At 31.8% G+C, this 18,534-nt stretch overlaps 1 protein-coding gene across 3 annotated transcripts in view; it reads right to left on the bottom strand.

Annotated features, from left to right (window-relative positions):
* The window catches only part of RANBP17 (RAN binding protein 17), a 276,378-nt gene that overhangs the window by 207,736 nt on the left and 50,108 nt on the right, over positions 1 to 18,534 (bottom strand). For all 3 annotated transcript variants that reach the window (XM_031437777.2, XM_064480090.1, XM_031437778.2), the window contains exons 13-14: positions 14,371 to 14,476; positions 5,872 to 6,007 (exon numbers count right to left, since the gene is read on the bottom strand). In XM_031437777.2, the coding sequence (XP_031293637.1) occupies positions 5,872 to 6,007; positions 14,371 to 14,476 (242 nt within the window). The remainder of the gene's footprint in view (positions 1 to 5,871; positions 6,008 to 14,370; positions 14,477 to 18,534) is intronic.

The raw sequence follows: 18,534 nt of genomic DNA, 5'->3' as shown, positions 1-18,534 counted from the left end.
CAAATTCATTCTACAAGGTCACCGTTACTATCCTGCAAAAGTAATAATTTTTTATTAGTTCTAATAGTTTTTCAGAGGATTTTTAAGATTTTCTATATACAAGGTCATGTCATCTGGAAGAGAGAGAGTTTTACTTCTTCCTTTCCAACCAAGATGTCTTTTACTCATTTTGTTGTCTAGTTTCCCTGACCAGAACAACCTGTATAATGTATAACATAAGAGACATCCTTGTCTTGCTCCTGATTGTAGGGTAAAAGACTTTTAAGTTATTGGATTTAGTTTGCTGGCATTACTTTTTAGGGGGGCTTTCTGCATCTGTATTCAGAAGAGATTGGTATTTGATGACAAACTGTTACCTTACCTTACTTTACTTAAGTGATCTTAATGATATTGAATCTTCCAATTCATAAACATGGTATATAAGTCCATTTATTTGGGGCCTCATTTAATTTTTTTCAACAATGTTTTAGTATTTACATAGTACAAGTCTTACAAACCTTTCATTAGATTTATTCCTCTGTACTTTATAAAGGGTTTGGGGGCATTATTTTAGATACTTTTTAAATTAAAATTTCCAACTCTTCATACATCCAAAAAATTTTTAAATATGCCATCTGTACATATGTGAGCATCTTTAAAGTATATTATTAGAATTTGTATTCCCTGATCCAAGAGTATATGCATTTTTAACTTCCCTAAATATTGCTAAACTGCTCTCTAAAGAGGTTTCAACAATTTGGATTCTATTAGTAGTATAAAGTGTTTGCTATTTCACTTCCTGACTAATACTTACATTAGTCAGACTTTTTAATCGTCTCCAGCTCATAGGTATAATATGATACCTCACCAAAGCTTCAATTTGCATTTCCCTGAGTCCATGGAACGATGAACAAAAAATGTTTTCATACTTGCTGGCAATTCTGATTTCCTCTTCTGTGAATTGTTTATTCAAATCTTTTGTCATTTTTCCGAGTTGCTTTTCTCTCACTGGTGCAGAGAAATTATTTACATAACTGGATATTGATTCTATTTTAAGTTACATATATTACAAACATCTTACCCTGTCTACAGGCTGTCTTTTTACTTTGTTTATTGTATCTTTCTGATTCATAGAAGTTTTTACTTTTAAAATGGGTAGGATCTATAAACCTCTGTGTCTACAGTTTGGGCTTTCTATGTCTTAAAAAAAAAATCTTTCCCTATTTTTAAATAATAATCTATTTTTCACACACAGAGTCCTCTAATTTACTTGGATTTGATTTTTGTATGCTGTGAATAATACAAATTTTTACATAGTATAACCAAACTGTCCCAGCAGCATTTATTTAACAGTCTATCTTTTCCTTATGGCTATACTGTTTCAACATAGAAGTGGGCAAATTTTCTGATTTTTTTCTTTATTTGCCACCTTCCTCTTCAATTAATAAACTTACTGAGGAGATAAACAATCCTATTTGCCACTGTATCCCCTGGTCTTAATATATAGTAGCTACTTACTAATATTCATTAGATAATGAGTAGAAATATGCAAGCAGGAAATACACAGGAGCATATATACATTATGTCATAGAGTAGAATACAGTGCCAAAAGAAAAGGTTGCAAAGGTAGACAAAGTATGACCATAAGACGAAATTTATTTTGTAAATAATGGGAAATCAGTAACAATTTTAAGCAGAGAAATGGCACAGGAAGAAAAGTGTTTCCTTGGGATTGGCAAAATTTGAAGTCTGACAAAGCAAGTATTATGACAATATACAGCAACAGATACCTAACTCTGCTGCGGGAGGAAGATAAACTTTATAACACTTAGAAGGGCAACTTGGTAATATCTTGTAAAGCTGAAGATATGAACATTCCACAAGCTAACAACTCCACTCCTAGTATTTAGCTTCAAGAAATTCATACATATGCATGAGGAAATAGCATTAGAATATTTACTACAATATTTTTTGTACACTTTAAAATTGGAAACACCTAACATATACTAATAGAAAAAATGAATATATAATGGCACAGTAATATACTGTAATATCATTCAATAATTAGTATACTAATTAGAACTATATGCATCATCATGAATAAATCTCAAAAACAACATTAATCAAAAAAGGCAAGTTTCTGAATAATTTTCTATAAAGTTAATAATATTATGTTTTGTTTATAAATATATAGAAATGTAGGAAAAGAACAAAATCATGCAGAAAAATAACACTAAATTTAGGATAATGTTACTTTTGGGCAAGAAGTGAGAAGAGCAATAGGTTTTCAACGTTTAATTTTAGAACATACAGATCTGAAGCAAATATGGCAAAACATTCAGAATTGACAAAGCTAGATGATGACTTATGAATATTCATTACACTATTCTCTCTGGTCTTTTTACTGAAGAAAAGAATACCCTGGTGGCAGTATGGAGAATGGACTGGCATGGGAAGAAGGCAAAATGGAAACAAAGAGTATAACCATAAGACTTTTGAAACCTAGTGAGAAATAAAAAGCAGTAACAATAAGGATAAAAAGGAAGGGGACTGAGAAAGGACTGAAACAGAGATATTTAGAAAATAAAACCAGTAAGATGAGGTGACAGATCAGATGTAAGAAGTAAGAACAAAGTGGAAATTTTGGGTTCAAAGTCATTCTTCCTCAAAATAGAAAAGTAGGTAGAAAGAATTTTAAAAGATAGTGAGTTTCTCTTTAAAATCCAGTTGAGTTTCAAGGGCCCGTTCAATATCACAAAGACCCAACAGGGGGCAATACAGCAGAGTGGTTAGCAGCCCAGGCTCTATCAGGTGTCCTGGGTTCAAATCCAGGTTCAACCACTTAACCATATTAATTAACCATTCCAAGCCTCAGTTTCCATAACTGTAAAAAAAAGGTGGGAGTGTTAATAAAAATAATTACTTCCCTGAAGTTTTTGTGAGATGAAATTAGATGCCTATCAAGTGCTGAGCAAAGTCTTTGGCACATAGTAACTGCTCAATTAATGCCTACAGCTACTATTTATGATTTCTCTTTCCCATTTACAGGACATTCTTCTATACTTCACTTAAGACACTTCAATGATTCCACCTTGGCTCCTGAAGCATTTATTTCTAGAAATTGTATTATTTTGCATCTGCAGGCTTTTATAAAATTTTCAAGATGCTTATTAGTGGTATACTTTATTTACAACTGCCAAACAATTTCACTAAAGTCAGCGTCATTTTCCAACTCAGGAATATACCCTTTATTACCTGAAAGTATTATACATCAGATCTCGACCCAATTCCTACAGAATTCTACTAAATACACACATTCAACCATTATCTAGTAGTAAGTATACAAACAATATGCCAAGCATGTGGAGGTGATAACAGTAAAGAAGGCAGAAACAGTCCTAACCCAAATTACAGTCTATTTATGTTTTGCTAACAAATACTCACAATGTAGTATAATAATGCTAAAGTAGTAGACAGACAAAAGGAAGTCTCCTAGAATTTAAGTTAAGAAGAGCATCCTAAAGGATGCTGTATCTGATGAGAAAGAAAGTAGGAGTTAGCAGAGTAAGGCAGGGAGGTTGAAGTTGGATTTTAAAAAAGTGTCCTAGGCAGAGGAAACATTTTGTCTAAAGGTCTATAATCAACAGAGAATGTAGACTGTTAAAGGAGCTGAAAAAAGTTCAGTGCACACAAATTATGCAGTACAGGTATGGAGTACTGAAGCATGAAACTGATGACATACACAGAAAAGAGACTGGGAAGAACTTTTTTATAAGTCATACTCTGTAAGATCCAGTTAAATGACATAATGCTTAAGAGAGCTTAGTACACTTCCTGGTATAAAATAAGCCCACACTAAACATTATTCACTTATGATAGTTTAATGCTCTCCCTTTTATGGCCACAATCTGGAATGCAACAATCTTCTCACCAAAAAATACTTTCCATCTTAGTTGACTGCCAGAAAAATAATACGTAGAGAACTTATAAATGTCTTAAACAATGTATCCTTTCATTTGTAAAATGGGAACAATAATACCCCCCTTGCAGGCTTGTCAGAAGACCTAGAGAGAACGTGAAGTTCCTAGAAGAGTGTCAGCGCACACAGTAAGGGCCCCGCAAAGCGGGTCCTACTAAGTCAGATCAGTAAACAAGCCAAAAGGAAAAGTGGAAGGCTTTGGCTTCACTGCAGGGTCATGCAGTAGGAAAGCCTTAGAAGTAAAATCACCTTATTGTCTTTGAAAATAGGGTAAGAGGCATATACCAAAAATGTTAAGAGTAAAATTAAAAGAATCAACATTGATCTGATGATGTGTTTATTTTTTCCTAATATGTAAGCAATTTCAAAAAAGAAAAACTGATCTTTTATAATTTACTTTTTCATAATTACCTTATATTAAAAGCTATATACATAACAAGAATCTCTGGGGAAAAATTTCTCAAATCCCATCACCCTAAAACAATTTCTTTCATTTTACATATTTATTTCCAAGTCCTTCAAACACAATAATTTGAAGGCTTTTTCATTCCATATTGTACTCTTCTGATTTAAGACCCAGACTAAATGGATAAGTAATGTTTCAAGAGTATTCACTTTTGCAAAAGCAAAATAACAAACTCTCTGGGTACATTTAAAACAAGACAATTTATCATAATTCAATTTATACTCAACCTTCGAGTAACACGTCTGGGATTTTAAAAGATGTATATCTGGTATAAATTTCATGCTATGAATACTATGAATTTCTCTCTGATTCTAATTTGTCTTACTGTCAACCTAAATCATTTATATCTATCTCCTCCTTTTTCTCCCTAGTGGTCTCATTCAATGTCAGTTTAATTCTAAGAAAATTTTGTTTATATTAATCCTAAACGAAAAAAAACTCTAAATGACAATAAAATATCACAATATATTTCACACAAAAAAAAGCATCAAGCTATATCACTTTCTTAAAAAGCAAAGAAAATTTTACCTGAAATAAACTAAAGGATGATCTTAACAAAATCAAGTACTTTCACACTACTACACAACTACTTACTAACAGAAAGCCATAAATGAACTGAAGGTTAAGCTAAATTTCCCAGGGGAAAAAAGCTCAGTTCAATATAAAAAGCTTATTCTAGAATTTTCAAATAAGAAATCCTTCAACATTACTAGTACAGAGCATAGATCCAAAGGAGGTAAGGATATCTTTAGGACTTCCTACAGAGAAGATTTAGGGAAGAGTTATTATTCCAGGAAGAAAAACTTTTTAAAAATCTCATAGATCTTACTCAGTGTCACAAGTACTGCTAAATATCTGGTTAGGATTCACATAAATGCCTTCAATAATCCCTCAATGCCTTAAGAGCAATTCATCTAAACTTGCTGATGCTAAACTTTCAAGTACCATAGTACAAGTGTTCCCCACATGAGGGTAAGTTAACTGTGGCCTCTCAAAGCATGTCATATTCTTCTTGTCCTCATCATTTATCATGTAAAAATGCCGAGGAATGACTGAAAAATATATACTGGAAACCACATAAATAAATATGCAAGAAAAACTCAGAACAACTATAAGAGTAAATCTTCTTTTTCAAAACTTGAAACACAATACAATAAGGCAAAATTCATCACGGTGTTTAAAATAATCTTAACTATTTAATGATTAGCCACATAAAAAATATTCACTAACTCTGCCAATCAATCTTTAAAGACAATGGTAAATCTGGGCATAAAACGAGCAATGTCACAATGCCTTCAAACACCAATTAATCAACTGATTTCAACTAATCAATCAAATTTCTTATGTAGAAATTGCCCAAATATACCTTTCAGCTTAAAGCTGTTATATGTGAACATCTTTCTTCATCATTTAATAATATTTGTTTTGATCACTAGTAAAAACCTACCTTTGAGGTTCTTTGAAGTTGATCACCAACATACGTTTTACGAAACTGATCCAAGAACCAGAGAACTGCAAGCTCTATTTTCTCATTAGAACACTGAGGCAGTCCGGCATCCATTAAAGATATAAGCTGAAAAACTCTTTTCATGAAGGAAAAAAAAAAATCAATAATAATTCTTAGAGAAACAACATTAAAACATTTATTACCAATTTTATATAATATATAATCACTATAAAAAGTGGAAAAATACAAAGCTTATAAAGAAAATATTTAAAGAATCATCTGAAATCCTACCAAGAGATACTACAATTTGGTCTAATTTTTTCTAGCTTTCTCATAAGAAATACATATACATATACAAGCATACAAACCTACATAAACATACATTTATAATTTTGCTAAAAATTCATATATAAATACATGACATATATAAATATATATGCTTAGATATAAGTAAATATCTACAATTATAAATGTTATATAAATATAGATATTAATATATATTTACATATATAATATTTTAGTAAAAGAAAATGACACTGAATGTGTAGTTTTGTATTATACTTTTTCATTACAACATATTTTCATATAACTATATATTTTGGAATCACAGAATTCAAAACACACACAAAAAATCAGGAGGCACATCCATCCAGCTATATTGCTTTTTTAATGAGAAATAAAAATTTTACCTGAAATACATTACAAGATGATCTTAACAAAATCAAATATTTTCAATACATGTATGCAACTATTATCAGAAAATCATAAATGAACTAAAGGCTAAGTTAAATTTCTTAGAGAAAAAGCTTAATAAAAAAAAAAAAGCTTAGTCTAGAAACACCCTCTATTATCTACTTTAATTAAAATTTTCCAGTAGATGGCTGTCAAGTATCTGGTGCTAAGAAAATCAGCAAATCGTAATAATCTTTTTAAGAGACGGAAGCAGAAGTTTTGGAGGAAACAGCACCTATTTCTCCTTTTTCTAACTGCACAAAGGCAGCTATACCGAGCCCTAACCCACTTATTTCCTTTCCTGTATGCACACGCGCGCGCACACACACACACACACACACACTACTAATAGTTTGTCGTTTCAGAGATTTTTATAAATGCATGTACAGGCAAATATGACTATATATTCTCCTTCTAGTTCTTTTACACATATGGAGCATACTATACTGTTACATTGTTAAACCTGGCTTTTTCCATTTAATAATATATCTTACACATTTTTCCATGGCAGATATAAAAAGTTTCCTTATTTTCTTTTGCAGCTCTTTATCACTCCATTATATGAACATACCACATTATTTTCAAACAATAGTGTCCTACTGATGGACACTGAAGTTGTTTATAATTTTTTGCTGCTACAAAAACGCAGGAATTAATAATCCTGTACAAATCTCACACACGTACAATTACAATATACACCTCTAAATGTCAAACAGCTTAAACAATATGAATTTTATTATTTGATAGCCATTGCCAAATTGCCTTCCAAAGAAATTGAAACAATTTATACTCCCATCATCAGTATATGAGTGTCTATATACGCATGGATAATTCAAGGTGATATTAAACTTTAAAATTTACTGAAATCTGAAAAATTATACCTCAGTAAAGTTTTAATCTGTATTTTTCTCAAGAATGAGAAGTTCAAATTTTTTCCATGTTCTTGAGCCATATGTACATCCTTTCCTGTGACCTGTTTGCTCATATCCTTTGTTGATTTTTTTCTATTGGGTTATCTTTTAATTGCTAATTTCTACAAATTCTTTAGATATTAGAAAAACAAGCCCTTTGCCTGTGACTGAGATGTAAATATTTTTCCTTGTTTTTCATTTGTCTCTTGACTTTGATTATGGTGTTTTTTTAATGCCATGCATAAAATTTTTTTCTTTTTCTTATGCAGAAAATCTTACCAATTTTTTCTCTTCTGGATTTTGCATAATAACAAGGTCTTACCTGAATCCGAGGTGTTTCTATGTTTCATCATTTTACATTTACCTCTATGATACATTTGAACTTATCCTGAACATATCTTGTGAGATATGCATCAACATTTTTCCCCAGATGGCTACCCAGCTGCTTCAACACCATTTCTTTCTTATATAGTCTATCTTCTGCTCAGCATTTTGAATTACCCCTTATCATATACAATAGGTTCATTTATGCATTTAGATTACTTACTGGACCTTCTATTTTATTCCACTAATACATCTCATTAAATATATCTTGCCCAATCATTTTTTATATGACTAAATAATTTTCCAAAACATTGTATATTAAGGCTATGTCAAATTTTTAAAATCTCATTTTTAATATAAACTTATATTTCCCTGAAATGTAACTACTGTCCTCTTCCCTACCAGCAAAGAGTTTCAGAAACAAAATGTCTAGGTTACAGAAAACGAACTTAAAAAAACTTGGTACTTACTGCCAACATGTTATGAAAAAATATTTCGACAACCATTTTTATAGTTATTGTTTCCTGTATTAAGCTACTTATTTAAAAGTACCTTTCACTTACTAAGTATCTTTAATACCATTAAAATTCATGAAGGAAAGCTTAATAAAGGTCAAATTTAAGAATCAGATTACTATTGAGGTTTGTTAGTTTTTCCTAAGACAATGAGTTTATTCTCTAATTTTGAGAGGAGAGACCAAACTGATTTTTAATGTCTGCGTATTGGTGAATACACAGACTGCTGAAGAAATTTTTAGTTAAATAAATAGATACACACATCAAACTTCATTTCCAGATCCAGGTGATTTTTCAAGTGATTTTTAAATAAATTATAACTTGCTTTTAAATTCTTTATTGAGTAGGACCTCCCTTCTCCTACTCTAGTTCTTTGTCAATTCTATATACTGGTCTGTTTACTTTTACTTCCTTTTTATAGCATACATTCCCAAAATCTGAGGAAGACACGAAACCAAAAGATAAGTTTGTTGGGGTGCCTTCACAACTCATTTGAAGCTGATGATTTGCATTTGCCTAAGAGGCAATGACATCTCCAACAGGAGAGTAGGAAAGAGTTCCCAGAAAGGTACATGACCCATTTGTTAAATAAGCTTTGATAGTTGCACAAGAAGTTCAGCTTCCAGTGCCTGAAATTCAAAATAACAATAACTTAAACAATACGGATATTTATTCTCTCGCAGGCAAAAATCCAACACAATGTTCTAGGACTAGCTGGTGTTCCACAGTGTAACAGGGACTCAGGTTCCTTCTATCCTGTTGTTACACTTGCCTCCATTCACCAATTTTATTGTCTAAGTCTAAGATGGCTTCTTCAGCTTTACTCATATGAGCATATATGTTACACACACTACACTCACTTACATTCCAATTGCTCAGAACATAATCCTTTAACCATATCTAGCTGCAAGAGATTCTAGGAAATCTAGTCTTTATTCAGGTGGCCAATGCCCAGCAGAACATTTCAAGTATTCTATTTCTGCAGAAGAAGGAAAGAAGAGATATGAGACAACTAGTAGTCTCTGTCACAGTGCCCTTCAAAAATCTGCTGCCACCTCTAACCAGTGCTTAAGACCAGAGCTTGTATTGTATACACAAAGTCCACTTTCAGTTTCAGTTTATTGTTCTACACTTATTTTACCTTTATCTCAAATTATCTTTGAAGCATGGAAAAAATAAAAAGATAAATATATCATTAAGTAATTTTGATCCAAGTATAAGCATAACATCTCAAATACAAAGAAATAAATTTTGGATAATCAATTGTTTTATATTCCCCTGACTATCCAATTATGTAAGTATTTATTTGGTCAACAAATATTTGAGGGCCTACTATATGGCAGGTATCTGCAGAAGTTCAGAATACAACAGTAAGCAAAACATATTATTCCCAGTCCTCCAGAAATCTATAGCCTATTCAGAATAGGGCATGACATTGCTATAATCAACACTATGAAGAAATTAGCAAGAATTCCTAAAATTCATGGGTAGAACATAGCAAAAAGAGAGAAAGGGGAATGCATGTGCAGCTATTTAGACAGGAAATAAAAAGCATGACTCATTTAAGAGCTGAAAAAAAGGTTCAAAATGGCTATCAAGAAGTCAGTGGCAGGAGAGGAGGCTAATGAGAAAGCAGGATCCAGATCATGAAGAGCCTGATACACCAGGTTGATTTTAATTCCAATAGCAATGAAAGTCCTTGCAGAGTTTAAGCAAAGCACAGACACAATCAAGCTTTTGTTTTAGAAAGCCAGAGAGAAGACAAGGTGTGCATTTAAAACTGTAGCATGAATCCAGGTAAATGATGACAGGAGTTAAAATGGCAGGGGTGACAGAAAGAACTGGACTAACTGGGATAAACAGAACTGACAGGATTTGATGACATATGGATGCTGGTGAGAGAAAAAGAAAAAGTTAAGGAGAACTCCAAGGATTCAGGCTTAGGCAACAGAGTGGACAACTCTGAGACTTATAAAGAGAGTCAGGGCTGGGAGTGGATGGAGGAGATGAGTGTAATTTTAGTCACTGAATTAGAGGCACATGGGGGACAGAATACACAAGTAAAACAGTTCAATAAATATTTGGAAGTCAGAAGACAAGAACTATTAAAACAACAAAGAATCATTGAGCAATGCTGAGGGCTCAGTTGAGTTAAAAAAGATGGTATCTTAGTTGGCAATGGTACCTATCTACAGAGGTGAACAACTTCTTTTATCACTCAACAAATTAAGAGAAAACTCTGAATTTCTTTAGAGTTTAGGTTTTGCAAAGCAGATGAGATAAAAATACAGCAGTGAGCAAAGCAGATAAAACTTTTTCTTTCCCTATTCTAGTAGAATAAACAAATAAAATACTAAGAGGTAATAAATACTATGAAGAAAAATAAACAGGATAAGGATGTTATTTTGGATAGGAAGGTCAAACGAGTTAGACATATGAGTACAGACCTGACTGAAGTGAAGGAGTACCATGAAACATCTGGCAGGAAGCATTCCTAGCAGAAGAGAAGTGTAAAGGCCCTAAAGCAAAAACAAATTGGTAATACTCAGAGAATAGCAAGGATGCCAGTGTACATAGCTGAGTTGAATGAAAAAGGATCAGAAATGAGGTCAGAAGTAGCACAGTACACTTTGGGCCATGGCAAGAATCTGGAATTTGTCTCATGTGTGACAGGAAGCCACTGGGAGCTTCTGAGTAGAGAAAAGGAAGCAACATTACCTGCTGAGAAAGAACCTGAAGTCATCTGTATCATAGCAGGTTTAGGACAGAGAGCAAAACTCTGAGCTACTTGCCGAAGGTCTTCAGTGAATAATGAGAGCTGTCTGGGAGATGAACAGGCAAGAGTAACATGGAGAAACATAAGGTGGCCTCACTGAGAGGAGCAAGCCGAAAAACAGCAGCCACTAGCAAAGCATTAGCAAACAGAGGACACAGGGCAAGTCAAAACTGCTGTGGGCTCTCTCAAGACGTTTACACTCTGGTCACGGTGAATGAAACTGAAATGACTATAAAATTGTCTTTATTTAATTAGAATTGTGTGGCCTGGGCACAAAGATACTTATTTGCTAAGTTAAAGTAGCATATTTACATATGTTTAAGTAACAAGTTTAAAGTATAATTACCACAATATTGAAAGCTTCTATGAATATCAAACTTTCCCTGATAAAATAACACATAGATTTTTGGCAGGAGCTTCTCAATCTTCTAATTTGGTAGTGCTCTCCCAGGAGCTAAAAAGGTTATGTAACACACAGAGAAGGCAACAGTATTACAGTTCCAGTTACCTGGAATTTCTTCATATGAAACGTATTTTAAAATTTTACATAAAACATCATTCTTATTTAAAGTCTCAGTATGTTAAAACACATATATATGTTTTTTCTAGACAAATGTGCATAAGTCCTAGTATATACCCTATCTTGAATTTGCTTGGCCTTGTTTAAACACCCACAAACATATCCCACTGTTTCCAGGGACAGGTTCCTGAGGAACTCTGGTCACAATATTTTCATTAACTGATCAACATATAACCTGTTTTATGTGTGTTTCTGTTTAAAAACACCTTATCTGGTATATATCGCTGATTTATTAACATCAAACTCATAGCCAATAGCACTACAACTTGTGCCTGAAGAAAGCTTACCTAACACATGTATGTTCTTTGTAAAGCACACTACAGCCTTCTTGTGCTTAGGAACACTGGACAGCACTTCACTATGCTGGAGGAACATCTTAGACAGCATAATCACCAATGAAAAGCACAAAAATGTGAAAACGTGGCACTAAATAGATAGCAAAAAGGACAAGCATTTACAGTATGAAAACTGAAACAAGGAGGCAGAGCGTCCGCTTCATCTCAGCTGGGAAAGTACGCATTGGACAACTCAAATTTTTCACTACTATACACACAATGAAGAGTACTGGTTTGGGGGTTAACAAACTTTAGCAAGTATACAAACTGCAAAAACGGAATCCATGAATAATGAGGATCAGCTCTACTTGTTTTCTCTCATTCTCTCACTCACTTTTCCTTCATTCTTTCTTCCTTGAAAATGTATCCTTCTCCCCACCCTCCAAAAACTATTAGTCCATAAACTTCACTCAAGGTTTTTTTCTCTAGGGAATGTAGACTAAAACAGAAAACAAATCTTATTTAAAGTTAAATTCATTTGTTAGTTAAAGAAAAAATTAAAGTATATTTAATTCCCATTTTACTAAATATGTAATGTTATATTAAAAGATGGTACAGAGGCAAATCATTCACTTCATTTAAAACTAATTAAAGCATTTTGAGAATGCCCCCAAATTTTAAAGTGGTTTGATATTGGAAATAATACATCTTAAAAATACTAAAAATATTTATGTTCCATTCAGATTCAAATTTCATTGAAAACAGGTAGCTTAAAGGTTGAAAAGGATATGGAATGAGGGGGAGGTATCTACTCAAGATGGCAACAAATCTATTAAACACTTAGGAATATACTGAAGAATAATAATGAGGGAGAATACCACACTAAGGACTTCAGTAGTGTGACAGTGGTGTACTAACAGACTTCTAAGATCAGTGGGGAAGAATGAACAGCCTAGAAAAAGACGTAAGAATTCTGTGTAAGATGTAAGTGGCATTTCAAATCAGTAGAGGGTAGGGTTGACATTAATTGGTTAACACCTTGGAACCTTCCAAAAAAGCATATAAATAAAATAACTGTTAGATATATCAAAAATTAAATATAAAAACATAAACCATAAAAGAACCAGGAGAAAATACAGCTGAATATTTTTATTATCCAGGTGTGGAACAACCTTTCTAAATATGAGCATTGAAAAAAAATCAAAGAAAAAATTAATAGATCTGAATATATAAATATTTATATATAATATATAATATATATATATAAAAAAGAAATTTCTAAAATAAATTGAACATATGGAGAAAATACACTCAAAATGAATAGCAAAATATTACAATCTTTGATATATACTGGGTTCTTATGGATACATTAGAAAAGATAATCATAAAACCAGGTGAATGATATATTCTCTATATAATAAAAAAATAAAGAGAAAATAGAAACGGCAAGAAAAGGAATGGAAAAGAATGTCTGACTAAAGAAATACAAATTAAAACAATACATTTGTTATCTATAAACTGGCAAAGATAAGAATCCTACTACCTAGTGTTCAACTGTAGAAAAAAACGATAGCCTCCCATAGTCTTTTGAGTTCAGAGGATAAACTGGTACAACTTTTACAGAAGGCCACTTGGTAACGTGTATTGAAAGTCTTCAAAATGCTATACAGAATTCAACCAGCTATTCAGCTTTTAGGACTTAACTTTAATAAAGTTATTTTGATCTACATAAAGATACAACTAAAAGAATATTCACCTTTAAAATAAGAAAAAACTGAGAAACCACCTAAAATTCCCAAAACAGGGATCTGTTCGAATTATGGTAAAGTTTATAATATTTCATGTCTAGGTAAAATGTTCATACTATTACAACTGATTTTCAAAAAAATAAGTGTTTGGGGTCTTTTGTAAGCATTGTTCTAAGCAATTTAAAATTATTAACCCATTTAATCCTTAGATAATAGTCCCAAATGAATTAGGCATTCTTCTTCTTATTATTATTACCCCCATTTTAGTTTATAAAACAATATTATAATTTTTGTTGGAAAAAGTTGAAAAATACACATGTAAGGTACATATACTCTCAAATATTAATTAAAATATGCAAAGATCTTTACCAAAATGACAGTAGTTATTAAAAATAAAATATATGGAAAACCAACTCACTCATTTTATTCATATAAATTTATGTGACTACACTACTTATTAGAGATATGAGTTCTGCAAATCATTTAACCTCTAAGCCTTGCTTTTCTTATCAATATAAAGGAAAATGATACCTTCCTCAAAATGCCAACTGAAAAATGCTTTAGTTCATATTACCAGTTTAATAACTAAAAATGTCTAACTCCTTAGAAATTTCTGTAAATTACATAGCTACACTTACCGACAGGATAATTCTCCATCCATAGCATCATGCTCATCAGTACTTGTATATGTTAATCTTCCTCCAACAACTGTCCCAACTAAGTATACCAGCCAGGCAAGACGTCCTAATATATAATAAGGAAAAAAAAGTTGATTCCCAAACCACCCACTATAAAACCAAGTCTATGAGACACAGGGAATAAATATTTGTTGGATTTCAAATAAGCAAACTTTCATTTAAAAATGGAGGCAACACAATTTAGGTACCAAGAGCATACCTTGGGTTTGAATTTTGCTTCTACTATTTATTATGCTAGTTACTCAATCTTTCTTGGCTTTCATTTCCTCATTTATAGATACGAAGATGAGAGTAAATGGCTCATAGGCTTCTAACAGCGCTTAGTGGTATTCTACACGTAAAGTACTCAAATGCCTGCTGTAAGTGCTGAGTAAATGTTGGCCACTATTACTGTTTTTATTATTATTATTATTATTATTATTATTATTATTATTATTATTATTATTATTAAATAGCTATACCCATTTTAGTTCGTCTGTATCATAGCTGCAAAAGCCATAAAACATACCAATATGTAACAATTATATGTTCATCCTAAGTTTTATTTAAGAAGCTACACAAGAAAACTGTCATACAATATTTAAGAATTTTTAATTTATTTCCTCTCTACCAAAGAGACTTGCTCCAATTAAAGCCAGTTCCAGTTAGCTGTATCTGCTTTCTTAATGTTGTTTATAAAACAAGCAAAAACCCCGAACTGAAAAAAAAAATTCCCAAGAATTTTCAGAAAATTCATTGGCTGAGTATCTATGTATCATTTGCTGCTCACTGAGACATAACTAAATATGTATGAGGTAGGATGAGAAGAGGAAGAGAAATCCCATGCCCAAGGAATTGAACCTAGTGAGAGAGACAGATAAAAGGAAAAAATTACTTTTTCAATGCAGTGTGATGAGTATCATTGTTTAATAGTAAATTTAGACATGAATTTCTCAAAGTTTCATTTTTTTATTCTTTAATTCATTTTATTCTGTGATCCTAAAAAAAGGCTTTAATATCAAAGAATGTTATGCAAAAATAACATGTGATCAACTGGGAGCATTTTTTCCCTAAAATTATGGCAAATTCTGAATGGAAGTTTAATTATTTAGAGGAAAGCAGAATGTAATTTATTCTTTCTTGGTTTCAGAAAGCAGTGATTTCTGTTGTACAAGACAGAAAAACAGGCATTTCTAACCCTAAAAGTTTAACAACTATTGATTGAATAAATCAATATTAGTGTTAGAAATGAACAATGAAGTATAAAGCCATTTTTATTAAGCTACCAAATGTAATCTTCATATTTAACCGAATGAGAAGTGGTATTTCTCATATACATTAAACTTTTCCCTAAACCTCTACAATTCTAGACTGACAGTATTTAAAATAATAAATGCTAAAAAGTTACATTGGTTATAGGATTATATCCACAAAGTTTAAACGTAAATCTATAAATTTAAATTGCACTTAGAAATTTAAATATCCTATACCTGAGTTTCATATTTATACATTTTGAAAAAAATCTCATCCTAGACTATATTTCCACTACAGTTCTCCATTTTTCTATTTATTCTGAATTGTTCAGGGCACTTGTTTTAACAGCTGTTGAAGAACAGAATGTTTTTTTTCCTTTAACAAAATAATTATTGCTGTAATAATCTGTAATTATGGTTTATAACTGCAATAATCCCAAAGAAATCAGTCATTACCATAGATCACACGTAATCGTTAACTCCTGTTAATGACCTATTTCTTAGGGATTATTGTTTTCCTAAACCATGACCATATCACCACAAATATGGAAGAGCAAGACAATATAATACAAATGAGATAATATAATAATAAACTTATTTTGTAACATTAAAAGCCATTAAGCATCTAAATTAAAGCACACATAACGAGAGCACATAATTTTCTTTGTTCAACACTAACTGAAGTCTAGTCTGCACAAAAGAAATTGAACACTACTACACACAGTAGCACAAACTGGAACCACACAGGCGTTTTTCATAATATGAAACAATTATTTTTTAGTAGACCACAGATATTTTTAAAATGCAGATTCCTTTGCACTGACCTTTGACTAGAGGAAAGGAAAAACATACTTATGCAACATTTCCTATGTATCAGGCATAATTATATTAGAAACTTTGAAATGGTATTTTATTAAAATTACAACTATAAAACCTTGAGTTATTAATCAAGGATCAGGTCTGACTTACTTTAATCAATAGACAGACCTGTTTAATACTAGTAAACTATTACATTTCAGTTAATTCCATTCATATATCTTAGAACAGCTATACTTTCAGTATGCTTTTGTAAGAAAACAAGTCTTTGATTTTACAACTGAATCTTTTTACATTGTAATAAAATACTTGATACACAGGAAAGAATATACGTAATGTATATGAAGTATAGTCCTTCAGTATCTGCAGGGGATTGTTTCCAGGACCCCCAGGCTTACAAAAATCTGTGAATGCTCAAGTCCCTTGTATAAAGTGGTGCAGTATTTGCATATAACCTATTCGTATCCTCCATATGCTTTAAATCATTTCTAGCTTATTTATAAACCTAATACAATGCAAATGCTAGGCAAGTAGTTGTAAATACAATGTAAGTGCTAGGTAAACAGTTACTAGCACATGGCAAATCAAGTTTGGCTTTTTGGAACTTTCTGGAATTTTTTTTTTTTTTTGGAATATTTTCTATCTTTGGTTGAATTTGTGAGTGTGGAAACCTCAGATCAAGGGGGCTGACGGTAATAAAACAGACACCCTAAACTCTCCTATCCAACCTAACAAGCAAGGCTTTATCAATACTGTCATACCTACCTCCATACCCCTCCCCTAGCTTGTCCTCTTACCGTGCTCCCTATAAGTAACCATGATTCTGTATTTGATGTTCACTATTTTCTTCACATTTTTTTTTGTTTTATCACTTATATATATATTCCTAAACAATATATTTTTAGTCTCACTTGTTTGGGGGCTTTAGTAAGTGGTTCATACTGAATACAGCTTTCTGAGAATTGTTTTTTTTTTCCCCACTAAACATCTCTTAAACTCATCTTTAAGTATACCTGTAGTTTATTCATTTTTTCCTATTATATAACATTTCATTGTGTAACTATATTATCTGCTTAACTATTTTTATACTGATGGGCATTTGAACTTTTTAAATTTTTTTGCCTCTAGGAACAGTTAGGCTAGGAACATTCTCACGCATGTCCTCTTGTATAGAAGAGGCATTCTACAGGGCATACCTAAAAGCAGAAGTGTCAAGTCAGCAGATATTCAAACGTTCCACTTTTCAAGGTAACACCAAATTGATTTCCATTCTATTTCCAACTGACTATACTTTGTACTACCAGAAATGTGTAAGAATTCCCTTTGATCTACATTCTCCTTTGTAAGATTTCTTATTTTTGCCAATCTACTGAAAGTAAAATGGTATCTCATGTGCCTTAATTTCCATTTCTCTTATGACCAGCAACATACTTATTCATCATTTCCATAAAGAATTTAATTGATTTCTAGGAATTTTTTCCAGGTTCATCTAGATGGTGATCCTTGTTTGGGTTTGTGTATGTTAGTGTGTATGTTTATATGTAGAAAGTGCCTTTTTCCACTTCTGGTATTTTTTATTTTTTAATCCTGAATTGATTTAAGGTTTTTTTCTTTCTAGGAATTTATGCATTTCAAGTTTTCTAATTTGTTGACCTCAAAAAATACTACGTATAATTTTATCTTTTAAACCTTTGTTAATTTTTTAAATTAATGTAATTGTAATTGTATTTCCTTTTGCTCCTAATACATTTGTGAATTCTTTTTTCTTATCTCATGAGAGGTTTGTCAATTTTATTAGTATTTTTAAAGAATTAACTTTTGATTTTTTTGATTCTACTGAATCTTTGTCTTTTAGTTCATTAATTTCTGCTCTTTGTTTCTTTCCCCTTTCTTCAGGTTTGATCTGTTCCTCTCATTCTAACTTCTCAACTTGGATGCTTAAGTCGCAACATTTCAGCCTTTCTTCTTTTTGTGTAATAAACTTTCCACTGAATTCCAAAAATGTTGTATTTCCATTATTGTGTAACTCTGTTTTTTAATTTCCCTTAAGACTTCT

This window comes from Camelus dromedarius, chromosome 27, assembly GCF_036321535.1.
Source record: "Camelus dromedarius isolate mCamDro1 chromosome 27, mCamDro1.pat, whole genome shotgun sequence".
In the NCBI taxonomy this organism is placed as follows: domain Eukaryota; kingdom Metazoa; phylum Chordata; class Mammalia; order Artiodactyla; family Camelidae; genus Camelus; species Camelus dromedarius.
The sequence above is the reverse complement of the archived record's forward strand: the minus strand, read 5'-3'. Positions and strand labels throughout refer to the sequence as shown.